At 40.1% G+C, this 18,643-nt stretch overlaps 1 protein-coding gene and 1 non-coding gene across 3 annotated transcripts in view; both read left to right on the forward strand.

Moving 5' to 3' along the window:
• BAIAP2L1 (BAR/IMD domain containing adaptor protein 2 like 1) overlaps positions 1 to 18,643 on the forward strand; it is a 95,452-nt gene that overhangs the window by 19,745 nt on the left and 57,064 nt on the right. For both annotated transcript variants that reach the window (XM_028088417.2, XM_028088418.2), the window contains exons 2-3: positions 5,017 to 5,092; positions 9,566 to 9,652. In XM_028088417.2, coding sequence (XP_027944218.1) covers positions 5,017 to 5,092; positions 9,566 to 9,652 — 163 coding nt within the window. The remainder of the gene's footprint in view (positions 1 to 5,016; positions 5,093 to 9,565; positions 9,653 to 18,643) is intronic.
• LOC114197502 (U4 spliceosomal RNA) lies at positions 2,242 to 2,384 on the forward strand. Its single transcript, XR_003606910.1, has one exon. It is a non-coding gene; the product is annotated as a U4 spliceosomal RNA (small nuclear RNA).

Below are 18,643 nucleotides of genomic sequence, written 5' to 3' on the forward strand. Positions count from 1 at the left end.
TAGCTCTGTATCTGTTGCCTTATATTCTTACCCGTTGAGACTCAGCGTCATAAGATTATTAAAGAATTTTAAATGATTTTTTTAAGGTTTTATCTTTTTATTAAAACTTAGGTTCTCAACATCCAGACTTGGTCTCCTAAGATTTTTATAAGAATTTTAGAAGAGATATTTGAAAAGTAGTTTTATCTTTTTATTAAAAAGTAATTATTTTCTAATGAAGTTATTAGATTTTAAAAATTACTGAAAATCTCATACATTGCTGATGGGAATGTAAAATGGCACAAGCACTCTGGAAAATGGTTTGGCAGTTTCTTACAAAGTTAAGTTGTAAGTTTCTTACAAACATAACAATTACCATATGATGCAGCAATTGAACTCCTAGATACTTATCCTGGAGATATGAACACTTAGGTTCACAAAAAAACCCATATGTGATTGTCCATATCAGGTTTATTTGCAGTTGCAAGAAACTATAAGCAACCCAAATGTTCAATGGGCAAATGTATAAATTGTGATGCATTCATGCTATGGAATACTACCAGCCAAAAGGAATAGACTATGGATAACACCCAGCAACTTGGATGGTTCTTATGGACATTGTGCTGAGTGAAAAAGCCGGTCTCAAAGGTCACATACTGTATGATTCCATTTATATAACATTCTCACAATGACGGAATTACAGTGAGTGAGATCAGTGGTTGTCAGGACTGTTGGGAAGGGTGTGGCTATAAAGGGGTAGCATGAGGGAGATCGTTGTGTTAATGGAACATTTCTGTATTATAACTGGTGATGGTTATACAGATTTATACATGTGGTAAGATTTCATAGGAACAATGCACCCCCTCCCACAAATGAGTGATATAAAAACTGGTAAATACAAATAGTCTGTAGTTCAGCTAGTAAGTGTTGTGCCATTGTCAATTTCCTGGTTTTGATACTATACTATGGTTATATAAGTTACCATAGGGGAAGCATACCTGAAGTGTCTGTGCAGTTTTTACAACTTCTTGTGAATGTTAAACGATTTCAAAATAAGCTTAAAAGCAAAACAGGGGAACTGAGAAAAGATAGAAATAGCAGCTGTGGCCACAGGTCCGTGTGATCAGGTATTGAGACTTGCCATCTTGCAGAGAAACTGGTAGGGGAGTCATCACTGGCTTTGGGGCTTTATGGCTACTGGTTGTGAATGGAGCTCAAACAGATGAGAGGCTCTAAAAACACAGGATGAATGGACTTCCAGTTAAGCACAGCAGATTGACCATGGGTTTTTTTTGGTTTTTTGTTTTTTTCTTCTAAGAATACATTGAAATGATAGCAGAACTTAAAGAAAAAGGAATTGGGGGGAACCCCATAAATCCATGGTGTAAAAGCTTGAAAAAAGACTTAGCAGTTGACAAAAGGCCTAAGAAAATCTGGGGTAATAGAAAATGGACAGAGGAGTTGTAGCTGCCTTAAGAAAACCTAAAGAATCTGCAGCGGGAGAACTGACAAGGGCTGAGCCATTCAGCCCCGGAGGCTGAGGAGCAGTCCCACAGAAGGTGGGATGCAGGGCCCACCCAGGGCTAGCATAGGAGTTGCACAAGCTGGTTGAACTGCCAGTTTCCCTTTCCTACCCCAGCCACCAGTACTACCAGCAGCTCCCTCTGCCTGGCTGGCAGACTGGAGATTTAATCAGAGGATATATTGAATCAGAGGAGTTCTCGATGGGGAACGACCAGCAGAAGGGAATAAACCTTGGAGTAGAGAGCAGGGGAGTTCAGTAAAAATCAGCCCAGTAAACTGTGGAATTCCCAACCCACTCCCCTTCCTGATGTGGAAAGCTGACCATTTGGTGACTGCCTCCTCCCCTACCCTTCATAGAAAAGGAGAACTTCTCTGAAGAGACTCAGTGGACCCTGGTTACTGTCACTGGGCCAGTTTCTCTATAGCTGACTTGTCCAGTCACTCCTAATGAAGCCTGCTAGTCAACAACCACCCTGTGTATACACCCACACCCACAAGCTCCCAGCCAGCATTTTAGGGCTTTACTTTTAAATACGAACTGGCGATCAGGGATCACCAGATGTTTGATGAAAGCTTCCAACACAAAAGACGGATACCAAACAATGAAAAGAAATAATCAGAAGATAATATGGGGAATTGGAAGAAAATGACAAAAAAATACCACTTTCAGTTTATTCAAATTAAAGACATATTACAGTCACAAAACAAGAATAGGATGCTTTTCAAAAGGAATAACCAAGCTTTGCACGGTGGCAGCATCGTAGCCAATGAGGTTTATCCGAGGCGCGATTATTGCTAATTGAAAAAAGGAATAACCAGTGGCGCCTGGTTGACTTGGTTGGTTAAGCATCCAACTCTGAGTTTCAGCTCAGGTCTGGACCTCATGGGTTGTGGGATTGAGCCCTGCATTGTGCTCTGCGCTCAGTGGGGAGTCTGCTTGAAGTTTCTCTCCCTCTGTCCCTCCCCCTACTCTCATGCTCACTAGCTGCCCCCCTCCCCCATGCTCCCTCTCTCTCAAATAAATAAATCCTGAAGAAAAATGGGGGCGGAAGGGGATAACTAAAAACTCTGAAAGAGCCCTAATTAAAAATACAGTATCAAAAGTTTAAAAAAAACAGTGGGGGAGCCTGGGTGGCTCAGTCAGTTAAGCGCTCTACTCTTGGTTTCAGCTCAGGTCATGAGATCCAGCCCCACATGGGTTCCATGCTCAGTGAGGAGTCTGCTTGAAATTCTGTCTCTCCTCCCTCTGCCCCTCCCCACTCTTGCACGCACTCTCTCCCTCCCTCTCTCCCTCCTTCTCTCCAAAATACATCTTAAAAAATAAAATAACATAATAAAAGAGTTGGAATGTGAAGTTGTCTGTCAGAGATGGGGGAACAAAAAGTGGAAAAAAAAGTAAAATGATTAGAGAAGAAATCAGGATATGTAAAATCCTTGTCAGAATTCCAGAAAGTAGGGAGAGATAAGAAACATTTAAAATAGATTTTTCAGACCTAAAGGACATAATTTTTTATATGGAAGAGGTGAATCAAGTGCCCAGTAAAATAAATGAACTAAGTCCCACACTGAGACAGACCATTATGTGGTGTACAGGGCTTCCAGAAATAAGCATCCCCCTACCAAAGTCCTACACAAAGGAAGAAGAAATGACGGCTGACTTCTCAATAGCAAAACTGGATGTTAAAAATAGTGGAGCAATTATCTTTAAAATTCTAAGGGAGAATCACTTGAGCTCTGTAATACTCTACCCAGCGAAGTATCAGTCAAATGTCAAGATAAAGATAATTTCAGACACACGGGGACTCAAATTTACCTCTTAGGCATCATTTCTTAAGGTTGTTCTTGGAGAATGATCTCCAGCAAATAGGAATTAATGAAGAAAGAGGAAGGTGTGGAGTCCAGTTAATGAGAGCTCTAACACGGGATCAGGAAGGGGACATGCAAGGGTAACAGCGTGGCAGGGACAGTCAGGCCAGACTGAGCAAGAGGACGGAGAGTCCTTGGAGGAAGTTTTGGCGGGGGGGAGTGGAATGGAAGATTAGCTGACAGCTTTGTGCATTTGAAAAATACTGATAGACTTCTGCTAGATGTGATAGAGCATGTGGAAAAATTTAAGGTGGATTCATGCAAAACTAAGCTGGGAGGAGGGGGATGAGATGACTGTTAATCCCAGGAGAAACAAAGACTGTACCAAGAAAGGAAACATAATCCTTAGTACATTCCTTGTATATTTACAGAGTCATAATAAACCCTGACTATCGACTTACCAGGAAATTGCCGTTTACTTATATAGGAAGGATTGAAGTAGGGAAAGTGGGGTGGTGTGGAGAGCTGAGTCCTCATCTCCTATGGTAGAAAGCCAGTAGTTATCATCCAAAATTGAAAAATCAAGAATATTATCCCAAACTATGGCAATAAGTACAAGAATAAAAGCTTAGTTGAAAGTGCTCTTGGGAGTAAGTTAAGATTTGAGGGAAGGTTGAGCCAGGAGTTGTTTTTCACGATAAGCCTTTATCACTGTTTGATAAAATAAAAGTTACTGTGTTCTCTCTGTACTGATTTATAAAGGGGAAACTTTTTATCCTGCAGAGCATATATATCAAGTATCTGCCCCCTTGAATGGTGGGTATTTTTCATTCTTTTTATTGCCTGGTCCTCTGCAAACAGGTTCACATTTTGAGGGGGAATAAGGAGACTTAAGTGGTCGATCCGGAATGATTAATGCTGTGAAGCTCATTATTTGTAGGTGGAGCAAATACATTCAGTTGCCGTGTGTTCTGAGTCAAGAGATCAGAGCCCCACAGGAATTATCTATTGTCTCTACTTTGATTTAGGATATTTTAAGTTTGATCAACATTCCAAATAATTGTCTGTCTTAGTACTTACTGTAGCATTTGTCTCTATGTTTATGACTTTCTAGTGCCACAGGAATGACACTTTTAAAAATGAAAACCATGACATTTGCACAGCTATGGCATCATGAAATCCATGGGAGGGAAACCATGCCTTCCCATCTGCTGTGTGCACAGGACCTACCGCTTGGTGGTTAATACCTAAGTACTTTATGAATAAACAAGCTCTCTTAGAAATTTCTGTTCAGTTGATCAAAACATTGCTCATATAATGAAGTTCCGATCATGTGCACCTGTTTTTAACATTAGCCTGACAACCATTAACCTGCTTAAACCCCAAAGGGAGCATCGGCTTCTGGACCCGTAGCCCCTGTGGGGTGTGCTTTGTAGGTATGCATGTCTGCTACTTGCTCCATTTACAGTAGGTTCTAGGCAGCCCTTGGGCAATGGAAACCTGCCAGGATTACATGCCTTGCTGGTGCAGGGACCCTGTTCCATCTGTAAGGAAATATGTGCTCTCCATTATTTTGAAAGAAACGTTCATGGCTTTGTAGACTCTACTGTCAAGCATACATTGGTATCCCAGGCTATGTAGTGGCAAAATCTGAAGATTATTTGATCAACTGTTTGCTTATTTTATTTGTTTTGTTTTATTTGTCAGAATGTTATGGAACAGTTCAATCCTGGGCTACGAAATTTAATAAACCTAGGAAAAAATTACGAAAAAGCTGTTAATGGTAAGTCTCTTTTCTAAATTTATAAATATAGTGCACATATAAAAACCAGTAAATATTTTAATTATTTTGAAGTGCTTAGTAGTGAATTTTTAAAGTGTCTTTAAGTTGATAGAAATTATTTACATTTAATTCTGTGGAAGTTTGCAATGATAGGATATTGGTGTATTTGAAATAAATAAATGGAATCATAGACTTAATAACTGATGCATTTTAATGATCAAATCATGGTTATTGACATGACTCGTATTTTATATCATTGCCATCAATAGGTTTTCCACTTCGCAAACCAAATTCTTTGTGAACTAATAACATATGAAATATGTACTTAAAATATTTGTTAGTATCTTGTAGCAGAGGAATTGTTCTCTTTATAAAGAAGAGTTTCTTGCCTTTGGGCGCATAACTTTTGATAGTGATATGAACAGATTTTTAACCTGAATGGAAAAACATCTAAATTAAAGGTTGAACTTAGATTCTCATTTCAAAATGAGCGCTTCCTGTAAAATGAATTCAAGCATTGGCTTTTGCCTCTCTTTTGTGAACCAGATTTGTTTGCTAGTTTCAGGAGGTTTCATTTGAGAAAGCTGACATGCATCTACACATGCATTTCCCTCCTAAAAGGTGAATGTTATCAATGATCACCTTAAAAACTTGAGATGCTAATAATCACTAGATTCTAACATGGTCAAAACAATTCTCCTTATGTAACAAGTATCACCCCAAAATATTTAGACCCCAGTTTCACCCTCTACCCTGGTTCACTAAGACCACCAATAACATGAGTAGAATAGTTTCCAGTGGTTTTAGATTTGAAGAAGACTTCAGATCAAGTTTTGTCTTTTATATATCTCTTGTTTCTCCCTTTCACCATGGCCCACCTTTGGCTGCTCCCTCTTGAGATTTTGAAAATAAACCCGTGACCTTACACACCCGCAGCCTAAGCATGCCCCAGGAAAAGGTGGTATTGGTAACTGGACTTTGGATGACAGGTGCCCAGTTGTCATAGCCATGGAAAAGTAAAGTGCTTATTTACTTTCTTCTGCATCCCTGTGCTGTTTGCCAGACATTTTCAGCGCTGGGAAATCCTCCCTCATCCCCCACGCAGTATCAGTGACTTCTGTAGGTAACCCCTCACCCCTTCAAAGAGCAGGAAGGAGACTTGTTTTAGAATTCTTGCACAGCTGCCTCTCCCTTGATGACTGCTTAGTCACAGGGCCACAAAGTCATTGCCTTAGATGCCCCTGTGAAGGAAATCACCCTGACCTGCAGTGGTTTTTTTTCTTTCTAGCACTTGCTGCCTCTCTGATGCAGAGTTTTATAAGGTCTCAGGGACCTGCCAGCCCCTTAGTCTCTTGCTAACAAGGCTTCTCCCCAAAGGGACTATTCTGCACTTCTAAAGTATTTCCAGTATTTTTGGCAGGCCATCTGTTTTTTTTTTCTGAAGCTATTGAGAAATCGAGATGAATTTGTAAAGTCTTGGTAAGAATTTGTGGCATAGTTTAGGATGCCAGATGCGTAGTCAACACTTAGGTCGTAAATCAGGACAACATGCACAGCTAACAAAGAGCATGGAATGAGCTGTGTCACAGGAATTTGAGTAGTGGAGGTTGGTGGGGAGGGGAGCAGGCAGTGGACCTTGTAGGAGCTCTGCTAGCTGACAGACCTTATGTTTCAGGCAGAAAAGACCGCATCCAAGCCAAGATCTGAGGTCCACACTGCCATGGGTGGGAAGCTGTTGGGGAATAAAATACAGCGTGGAGTAGGGTCAGGTTATGAATGTATTTGAATGCAGCATCAATTACCTATTGTCACATAATCAAGTGTCCCTAAACTTGGTGGCTTAAGACAGCAATAGTTTATCATTTCTCAAGGTCCTGTAAAGGTAGTGCAGTTCTCTAGCCCCCAGGGACTCAATCCTGCAGCTGCAGTTAGTGGGGGTGCTGGGCTTCCTCCCTCCCTTCTTCCCTCCCTCCCTTCCGGGGACATAGCAGGCTGGTCTAAGAGTGCAAATCCCTGTGGGAGTTATACTTGCTGGCACCCCATTGGCCAAGGCAAGTCAGATGACCAAGCCACCCATCAGTGTATAGGCAGCTACAGAGGTTGAGAATTCTGGGAGGTGTGGTTTATTGAAGGCCATTACTATACAAATCTATCATGAACTCTCTGGAGTATGGGCTTACGCTATGGGCAGTGGAGGCCGTTAAAAGTTTTTGAGCAGAATTGTAACCTAATGAAATCATGTTTTAAGGAAAAGTTATCTGGTAGAAGTATATAAATTAGATTGAATTAATTGGCCAACCACTAAAATAGAAAAATATTATGCTTTGTTCCTTAAAACAGTAAGTGATAGAAAATCGCTTACTGTAGTCACAAAGTGGGGATGGCAAAATTATGAGAATATTATTTGATTCTTTATTAAGTTCTGGATAAATTATATAGTTTTTAAAGTTAATTCCACTTTATCGTAAAAGCAAGGGAATTTTACCATTCTGAGGTTAGTTTTCAAAACAAATCATCCGTTAATGAAAAATTTCAACGTAATATGTGAATGCAAACCAAAAATTTTGTTTATATATTGTATAAATCTGCATGCCATTCTCCCACCGATTTGCCTTTCAGCTTTATCAGTATCTTAAAATTTAAAATCTTCATATTAAAATATTACATGTATTAGCTTGACAGTTTATTGGCCACCAACCTTGTTTTTAGGTGGAGTCCTCTCTTTTTCAGTTCTAGCTGAGACCAAGGAGTCAAAAAGCACTCTAATTTAGAACTGGGGAAATGACCTTAGCTGGAGTTGTATGCGTACTCCCTCTGAATTGCCACTGACCTTGGGCATGTCCCAGCGTATCTCCACTCCCTCCCTCCTTCATGAAACAGGGTGATAATACCACTGACCCATGTCTTCATATTCTTGGGTAGATGAACTTACGTAATGGCTTGGAAAGTCCACATAAATGCTACTTGTTATTGTTGTTTTTTACAATTATACTTCAAGGTTATTCTCAGATTTATGAAATAACTATATAATAGAGCGTTACAGTTGTTAAACTTGTACAGATATATAGTAAAAGCCGTAACTTCTGTAATATTTTAACTCAACAAGAAAGGCGAAAATGAATGAATTTGCCATGAAAGTACTACTTTTCTGGCCAGTAATATCTTCAGCTGGACGTGTACATAATTTGTTCTGTGGACCTCCCCCCCCTTTTTATATTTGAAATGCCCTTTTAATTCACCATTTTAAAACAATACCCATTATAAAATTGGGGCAAAGCAGTTGGCATGACCTCTGGTTTTCTTTGCGGTAAAAGGAAAGGAATCTTAGAGATTCCTAAGGGCTCTTTTAGCTCCAAAATTCTGTATTCTTCAAAGTTAGTCTTTGAACTAAAATAAATTTTCTTCAAAATCACCCTAAATAGGCTAGGTCTTGTTGAAAAGCCTGCTTGTTGTAAAGTGAAAGAAGGAATCCGTATTAATAGCTTCCATTTGTTTGTTCATTTCTCACGCTATTAGGACATTTTATAGATGACCGTCCTTTGTTTCAGAAAGGATAGCTACCTTGCCCAAGGAGGTCATGTCATTAGAAGTAAAGGTAGATGAGCAACCAGTAACTTGAAATAAACATGTACTTTCCCACTCTGGTGAAAAAAAAAAAAAAAGTAAAGGTAGAATTCAAACCCGGGTCTCTCTTGCCCCCAGTTCCTCTCCCCAAAGGAAAAGAAAAGAAAAATCAAAAACAAATTTTTGTACCTTATAATTTAGTTATCAGAATCAATTGGAAAGGAGAGATATTATTTTTAAGATGATTAGAATCCAGTTTCTACAGAAATAAAAGTTTCCCTTATCTCTGCCAAAAAGGTGGGGGGAGGATAGAATCTTCACTTATTTTTCAGGTAATTCTGTTGTGTTTTTAGAATGACAATGTATTTCAAATTTCATAGATTTTCCCCCTGACAACAAATATGTTATTGGTTGTGGCTCAGAATACCTTTTTCAATAGAAAGAAAGAAAAAAAAAACATTGAAAGACCAGGTTCCTGGGCCATCCCGTACAAGTTCTTTTAACTAATTAATGTTGCAGACCTGTATATCTATAGAATAACCATCTGAGAAAAGATTTCTTGCTGAAGTGGATGTGTTTGTAGCCCTAATTTGATGTTGAAAACATATCCACTCTGGCAGGGCCTTTTCTGTTCCAGAGCCTGCTGTTGAAGGTTCCCCAGGTCTGGTCAAAGGTGAGGATCCTATAGGGTTTTCCACCGAGTGGGGGCCTCTGGAAGTGCAGTGGAGGGACCTCTGCCCCTGGCACAGCTATTAAGCACAAGCCCTGCCTTCTGAGAGCCACCTTTGGCACAGCCCAAGCCTTCCTGCAGCCAGAAGGGACTGAGGGATATTTGGAAGCAAACCTCCATGGCACTTCCTCTTTTCTTTGTCTAAGTGATGACTTTTGTGTGTCACCTTCCTTGTCTAGCTATGATCCTTGCGGGAAAAGCCTACTACGATGGAGTGGCCAAGATTGGTGAGATTGCCACCGGGTCCCCTGTGTCAACAGAGCTGGGTGAGCTGACCGTCCATTACATACAAACACAAGTTGAGCTGGTTCCAGGGTCTTTCCTCCTGTGAGCCCTTGTCAGAATACGTGAAGTGGCCCAAATCCAGAGAGTAAGAAAGGCTAGCCCGGTGCTCCAGTGTGTTCACTTTTGGAATGATTGAGTTTGCTGTGGTCTGTCGAAAGTGGAGGCTTAGTTAGAGGGTAGGCCAAGGCCAGTGGCTGGTCTCCCTGCTCCCTAGGAATTGGGCTTCTGCCTCTAAATTTGGGGCCCTAGCCCTTCCCCTTGGATCCCTGGAGCATGAAGCCCAGGGAGCTTTGACCTACATTCTTAAGGAGATGGGCACGGCGGGCCTCCTGACTCTGGCAGGAGTGTTTCCTGTGACTCACCTAGCAGAAAGTCAGACTCCTTTCGTCCTGCTCTTGGCTCTCGCTGCTTCCACAGTTGCTCTCCGTTGTGATTTTTCCGGTTTTGCTGGTATGAATTGATCTCCTGTGCACATGAGGACGGCAGCCATACCCTTGGCACCAGCAGCTGCCGAGGGAATCTGGGTTTCTGTTTACAGAGTCCATTCACTCCTCCTCCTAAGGGTGGAAAAGTCACTGCTTTTCCTTTTCTAATAGCCCCACACACAACAGTCATTTTTAAATCTTGAATAAAGGATAAATATGTTTTATTTTAAATATTTTATTTTACAAAGGGTAACATTTCTGGCTTCAAAATATTTGTCATAATTTGAAATGTTCAGAATAGCAGAGGAAGATATTGGCAACGTGTGTATTTAAAGAAAAGTGTTTCTCCAATTAACAAGCAGCAAGGGAAGCTGGGGGGGCGGTCTTGTAGGATTCAAATAACTCACATCATTTTTATATAAAGTGTCTTAAGAGTTTTCAAGATTGTTTGGAGAACTCTTACCTGACCCATAGAAGTGGAGGAACAAATTCAAGGTGTGATAATAGTGCTGGGGTTGGGGGCTGGGCTGCAGGATGTGAAGTGGAACTGGGAGCTCAGGAACATTCTCTGACAACTTCGGTTCTTGGAGAGTTTGTAAAGAGTCTTGAAACGTAAGCCTGAAGTGATGTCATGTGATGAATAAGTCCGTACTACTCTATTTAATAGAATCAGTTACATGCAGACGTTTTTCAAAGCCCTGACTTGTGTTCTGTTGGTTCCGTCACTTGTGCGTGTTCTGGCAAGGGATGGACTCTAGAAACTCTGTCCTCAGCAGAGTCAGTTTAATAAAATACACACTGCATTGTGTAGACAGAAGCAGATAGTAAAACTTACTGGGATGATGGAGATGATTAGAGGTTTCCAAAAATAGGATTAAATTAAAAAGAAACATCCTATTTGTGTCAGGCGCCACGGGAAAATGTCTGACCCCTACGTCAAAGCATATGGTACTCTGATTCACCATCATTCAGTTTGCCTTTTTAATATTTTCTGGTTCTTGCCACTGTTTAAATAAGATTTCTGTTCCACACCTTACTTTATTCAGCTGTAAATTCGTAACGTTGAATCAGCTATTTCCACAGCAACTGTGTTGTTGTAAACACAGGCTGAAAACTTCTTCAGTTTCAATGAGGAAAATATGTTGCAGTGGTGAAATTTCTTTCATGTGGATATGCGTTTTATTTGGAGGGAATGGAAATAACTTCTGTGTTTTATTTTTGTTTCAAGTTGTCTTTTTTGCTTATATTCACCATGTTATATAGTTAGTAATTTTCTGCTCATCTGCAGCAATTTCACAATAAAGTGCCACCCTAGCAAGCGTTGCTTTCGGGGGCCTACTGTTTAACTTGTTTTCATGTGCCTGGTTTTTTATTTTGTTTAAAGTGTAGACTAAAATACTACCCTATGTCTGTTTAAATTCCCTGTATGAAAGACTAATGAATTCATAGAAGAAAGAGACCTAAGGTAGATTGTATTTCTCTCATTTTTCAAGGTTTTATTGTCTAATTACTGGCTTGTGATGTTGGTATTCATAACTTTATTATGAAACATTATAAATCCCATCTGATAAGACTGAAGGGGCATTTCATATGTGAAGATCATGAATCAATTCAAAATTTTCATTCCTGAGGAGTATTGTCTCTGAAAAATCTTTGTGTGTGTCCCTCCCCCACCCAAACCCCAGCAAATCCTAGTTTGAAAATTTTCAGTTTAAAAATTTTGCTCAGGAAGGAAGTGAAAGGGATGCTAAAGAATTCTTATTTCTAAATCTGAGATTACAAGAGTAGTTTTCATTTTAATGTTGAATTCAGATATTTTTTAATGTAGCTGTAGGACAACCTTTCTTATTTTATATACTTTTTTTTCATGAAATTATTATACTTACTCTGATACTTTCGTACTTTGGGAGGTGGGTGAAGAAAATACGCTCTAGGTAAAATATTGACCTAATTCATAGAAATTTGCTGTGAGGATTCTACTTGGAAAACCTGGCCAAATGTATTATGAGTATTAGAGTGGCAGAACTGAGCATTTCGGTCTCTCTTCTCACTTTAGGGGGAAAAAAGGAGCTAAAAGCTGGAGGAAAAAGGTGATTCACCTTTTGCTTATTTTGTACTTGTCATTTGGATTGGCATCTATTAAGACAGAGCTGTAACCATGCCATTTCTGATTGCTGTGGGTGTTTCCATTTAGATATCCCTCCTAACACATCAGCTCACCAAATGCTACGTGGTTTTGCCTAAAAGTAACAAATACCCAATTAATAGTGGCTTAGGCATTAAGGATGTTCATTAACCCACATAAAAAAGCCGGGAGAAGCAGATTCCTGGTGAGGTAATGATTACTCAGAACTCAGGTTCCTTCTCTCCTTCTCATCCTCAAGCCCAACTCATGGTACCAAGATGGCTGCCATTGCTAGTCTTAGACATCACATCCTCTCTCCTCCCATTGTATCCAAAAGCAGAAAGGGGAATTTCTTCTCAGTTGTGCCCTTTACCAAGGAGGAAACCTTTCCCCAGCAGCCCCAGCACACACATCCTCTCTCACGTCTCATGACCCTGCAGCCAGAGAGCTTTCCCCAGCGTGGCTAGCCAAGGAATAGATCTGAGGGAGAGAGGACATAGCTGTTAGGACATCTAATGACACCACCACGTCCGGCAGCTCTGGTATCAAAGGTGCTGTTTCAGCAATTTTCAATGAAAGGAAAGGACTTACACAGACGTCCTCACTTCAGCTGTGCCTCAGACTGCATAGTGCTCCTGGCGTTCTGTGTCTCTGAGTGGGATTCTCTTTTTCTCCCACAAGGGGTGTGGTTTCACTAGCTGTGTATACTTCAGACATTACGATTGTTGCTTCTCCTGGACACTTGCCTTTTCTTCTGCAAACCATAGCCATCCTTTGCAATCTATTCCTACTTGGGAAGTGGGACTCCAAGCACAGAAGAAGAGTTAGGGATTTGCGAGTAGTTTCTGTTTTTCTGCCCTTTTGTTTTTCTTTTCAGCCTTTGGGTGACTTGTAATCATGAACTCTGAGGTGCATTTTCTCTGCCTCTGCTACTTTCCTTTCTTTCCTCCTCTCTTCTTCCTCTTTGCCCGTGTGTCTGTGTGACCTCACAGCCTCATTTTTGAAAACTGGAGAGAAAAAACATCACCTGTAATTGTTTAGTCACCACTATATTCTTTTCTGGTCTTTTCTTCCCTTGAGGATGCTCGTATATAGCATGCCTCCCAGCAAACGTCGGGTGCTGGCTCTGCCAGGCACAGGGCGCAGCACCTGATGGAGTCATTTCATCTCACAGGCCCAACGGCCCTATGAGTTGGGTGTAGGCACTTTCACTATCTCTGACTTACAGGTAAGACCTGGAAGGGAAGGGTGTGCCTTAGATCACACAGTTGATAATAGGTGGTTCACCCTTAGAATCTGAGTTCCTCATCTCTGCACTTTACCATACTTCACCGAGGCAAAGGGAAAAAGAGCCAGCCAGCCAAGAAGGGGCCATTGAAGAGGAAGAAGATGGGAACCCCACGATGGGGACCTTTTCAAGAGGGAGATGAGCAGGAAGCAGAGTGTCAGTGGCCAAAGACAGCAGAAAGGCTGACAGTTGTGGTGATTAGAGGTCACTGGTCCCCTTGGAAAGGGTGGGTGCTGACCATTAATGCCAGGTGTTATGTTACAGGGTTAGGAAGGATGGAAATTCAGAGGTTTACATGTGTGTGTGTACACACATATATGTGTTTATGTAAGTGTAAAATATATATGTATATGTAAAACATGTTCTATAATAGCATATATGGCTCTTACAAGTATTGCTTGACTTTTGCACTTCTGCTGTGCTTCATACAGAAACTCAAATCTCATTAAGTTCCTTCCCTGCTGTGTGTCATGTACTTCATACATTGCCTCAGCTCATCCTCAGGAGTCTCGTGGATGAATTTTTCCGTCGTGATCTGCAGGGTGGCAGTAACCCAGTGTTCCCTTGATGTGGCTAATAGGCCCTAAGGGTAAACTTGGCGGTCACCTTCTTCCGCATGGCAGGGAGAGGGAGAACCTCCATGGGCAACCACATTGGGTCCTGTGTCTCTGACTGTGTGCTCTGCAGGCAAGCCAGACAGAACAAGGGTTATAAGAGTTGGTGACCCCTAGAGAGTATGGTAGGTGGCGTCGGTGTCATGTGAGTCAGAGAGCTTGCCCCCCTCCCCAGCTGAAGCACAGGAAAGATCCTGGGGGCTAGGACAAGGAGGCCAGGCTGATTTTATTTTCCGTTGAGACCCTGGCGGATAGCATGCTGCCAGACACCTAAGAGATGCTCAGTGTGGTTTGCATTGTTACTTTGCTGCTGTCAACTTGTGTGACTTTGGGCAACACTGCATGTCGGTGAGCCAGTTGGCATTCCTAAAGGGGATGATGGCAACACCTTCTGGGTTGTTTGAAAATGAGATAATGTGCCTTGTGGATTCTAAAGTTTTAAAGACCAGAAAGATGCCTCTCTGTTGCCCCTTCATATAAGCACAAATATTCGGGAACTCAAAAACAGTACAGTTTTTTTCATTGACATTATTCTCTTCTGTAGAGTATGTAAGCATATACATTTTCCTTGATTATTCCTAAGTATTCATGAGCCAGTTTTTCAGTTCTCTCCATTGTCTTTGTTTTCCAATTTCATGAATCTATACTCTCGCCTCCATTTTCTTCTTTCTACTTTTCTTCTTTCTACTATCTTTGCCTCTGTCTTTGGGTTTACTCTGTTATTCTTTTTCTAAATTCTGAAACGATACATTTAATTCATTAATTTTACATTCCTCATTTTATTTTTAATTTTTGTTATATTTTTTAAGATTATTTGAGAGAGATCGGAGTGGGAGAGGGAGACGCAGACTCGCCACTGAGCAGGGAGCCCGATATGGGGCTCAGTCCCAGGACCTGAGATCATGACTTGAGCTGAAGGCAGACACTTAACTGACTGAGCCACCCAGGCGCCATGCAGACCTCATTTTAGACGGCAGTGCGAGACCACAGAAATGACCATGCAGGTTAAAACCATTGAAAGCCTTCTTAATAATCAATGGGGAAAATTAGGATTGTCCCATGACCTTTAAAAATGTTTGTCAAAAACACTAAAAATTCTCTTACTGTCAGTTATAAGTGTATAGGGAAATGAAAAAAATAGTAAAATTAGTATTCGGTACACAGTAATTTAAGCATTAGAAACACTGGTAATTAAAGCATTTTTATTCATTTGTAAAAAAAAAAAACCTTGAGTGGTTTCAACGACACTTGTCTCTTCCTGTAACTCAAGATGTGGAATAGGCCTCTTCTGTACGCTTTTGCAGATTGTCATGCTCTTTCCTAAGTTTGCATCAGCTTCCAGCATTTTATCCTTTCTGATTTCAGTGGGATGAGATCTCCTGGAGAAGTCTTTTAATGTGAAGTTTCCTTTGATGTCACTTTCTCTGAAACATCTTCATTCTTTTCGTCACAACTACTTTGCTCATTGTGTTATTAAGTTTGGGCTTCACTCAGTTCTTGTGGCTGCACATCCAGAGTCTCCCAAAAGACCACAGTGTCAGCACTTCCACAGGCAGCTCCTTTAACTCAGTTTACTCTTTTTTTTTTTCTTTTTTAAGGTTTTATTTGTCAGAGAGACAGAGAGCACAAGCAGGGGGAGTGGGAGAGGGGGAAGCAGGCTCTCCACGGGGCAGGGAGCCCGATGCGGGGCTCGATCCCAGGACCCTGGGATCATGACCTGAGCTGAAGGCAGACGCTTAATGACTGAGCCACCCAAGTGCCCCCATTTGATAACATTCTTGTAAAATATTTAGAATTTAAAGCAGTAGAAATGCCTATTTTCTGTTTTACCCATATGAACAAAGGTATTGTGCAAGTTTGGCAGGGTGAAGTGACTCAAACTTGATGGAAAATGTTTTAATGTAAATATCCAAAATTTGTAAGTTATTCTGTCTGAAACTTGAAAAATAATAGCAATTTTTAATTTTCTGTATATCTGCCGGGTATACATCCTTCCCTCCAAAAATTCATATCCTGGTCATTTTCTCTTGAAAATGAAAGGCTCTTTACAAATAGAGTCTGTTCTCCTATTTGTAGAGAGAACTCAAACTGTGTTATTGCTTTTTTTCAACTGTAATTGAAAGTAAAATATTCATGATTCAAGAGAAATACCAAATTTTAGTCATTTTTATGTTAAATGCTCTAAGTTACTTGAAGATTACAATAAAAATTAGCATATATTTTGAAGTCTCTTTCAAATTCATTTTGCTAAAGTATTCACCTTTTATTAGTTGTACCTTAACTGCAGGGGTGAGCAAACCAGAGCCAGAGGACTGGCCAGCACCTATTTGTAAATATAATTTTATTGGAACCTGACCACACCCACTTTCTCACGTGTCCTCTGTGGCTGCTTTGAGGCCTACTGCGGTAGAGTTGAGTGGCTGCAACAGAGAAGTTTGTCCCACAGGGCCTAACTACTTACAGCCTGGCACTTTACAGGCCTTTCTCCAAAGAAGAAGCAGTTCCTTACCACCTGCTAAGTGCTTGGGTTTCGCATACATTAAAAACCATGCAGTATGTGAGCAAGAGTGCAACCACTTTGCCTTGTTGGGAAGAACTAACAAGCAAAGAGCCAGAAACCAGAGCTCTGTAGTCAGGACTGGTAGGTAAAATATTTTAATCCACTGTGTTTAATTGTTAAATAAGAAGTCACATGAAGACTTCATTGTCTGGGTGTGTGCTTGCAGTGCGCAAGTAAATCTTTATCACATGTACACAGTTCACCTGAGGAACAGTCCTCATTTGAGAGGAAACTGAAATGTGTATAAAACTTCCAGTTTTGTCCCTAAATCAAACAATGCTTATTTTAAAAACTTAGAAAATATTGAAAAAAGTAGAAAGGGAAAACCAAAATGGTCAGAGGAAAATGTTTTGGCAAAATATTTAAAAGAAAGTTTGAAATAGTTTTTTCATTTTTAAAGCATGGAAAAATAAAGCTCGTTCTCATCTATTCCTCAAGAAATAACGGGAGACTTTGGGGAGTTTACAGATTTCCTTTGAGGTTCTTACAGCTCAACATTACATAAATTTAGACTGTTATTTTGTTCCTGTTTAGTTAGCTATTGCATTATTTTGAATCATTTATTAATTTGTTTGGCCCAGTTTCTTAAAATCTTCTGTTTGTGCCCAGTGTATCTCATCACCAAGAAACCTACAAAATCACAGGTTTTCTTTTGTTATTGATAGAATATTTATAGGTCATGCAATTTTTTATTTTTATTTTTTTAGGTCATGTAACTTTAAGAAGTACATTTGTTATAGTTTTGTTGATATCAAAATCAGTCTTAGGTCTTAAAAATAAGAGCAGAAAAATGTATCTGAAATATCTCTAAAGAAATGTTATGAATTTACAGAAATATCACAAGGATATTTCTAAGGTCTAAATAAAGTAAAAGAATTCATATCAGAATCGATGAGAGAGTTAAGTTGAGCCAAAGCAGTTATTATTTTTTTTTCTATTTTTGGAAAGCAGGGGGAGGGGCAGAGGGAGAGGGACATGGGAGGCAGATTCTCCACTGGTTGCACCCCCTACCCCCCGTGCGGTCCTTGATCCCACAACCCTGAGAACATGACCTGCGTGGAAATCAAGAGTCAGATGCTTAACTAGCTGAGCCACGCAGGAGCCCCCCCAAGCAGTTATTATTGACCAAAATCCCTCATCTTTTAGTTGCAGGTCAGGCTCACTTTAAAGAGATTAAAACCCTTCCTGCAAAAATAAGAAACAATCAGTAGAGAATTTTATTTGCTTAACATAGTACCTGCTGTATGCCAGGTGCTGTTCTAAGCACTGTACAAATTACTAACTCCATACTCATCATGATAGCCTTCTGCAGTGTGTACTATTATAATTATTTCCATTTTACAGATGAGGACACTGCGGTTCAAAGAGAGTGAGTAACTTGCCAAGGTCACCCAGTTGGCTAGTTTACTGGATCCCAGGCAGTCTGCCAGTTATGTAAATTAATTTTCTATATATCAAAAAGGTGTACTTTTTCTGACTTGCTTTATTTTATGGCAGTCAAGATTATCCTATCCTGCTCGTTATAGTTTGGCAGATAAAAGGTTGTGTTAAATAGTGAAGCATCATGTAGTCTGAAACTGATTCAACATGTATAAGTCTGCATTTTGTGTTTTCATCAGATATGAGGATTTTCTATTTTGTACTTCAGAGTATTTATAATATGACTATTACTTTAATTTCATTTTGAGATTTGGAAAAAGATTGTCCTGGAATTGTACATGTGACAAATGCCTTTGGACCTTGCCAAGTGACTTTTGTCATTTGTTTTCAAGTGGCAAATGCTCACTCAACACGTCTTTGTCCCTTTGGGAGCAAGAAAGATGTTAGCTATAGTAATTATAGAGAAAGATAGGCTTATAATTTATAAATAATTTATAAAATGTCTGTACACACCTACCATTTAAGTCCCCATATCCTAGGAATATTGGTTTTTGGGTTTTTTTTTAAGATTTTATGTAGT

The sequence above is a fragment of the Eumetopias jubatus genome, unplaced genomic scaffold, assembly GCF_037043125.1.
Source record: "Eumetopias jubatus isolate StellerSeaLion01/CBP00866 unplaced genomic scaffold, mEumJub1_p1.0 scaffold_12, whole genome shotgun sequence".
NCBI classification, from domain to species: Eukaryota; Metazoa; Chordata; class Mammalia; order Carnivora; family Otariidae; genus Eumetopias; species Eumetopias jubatus.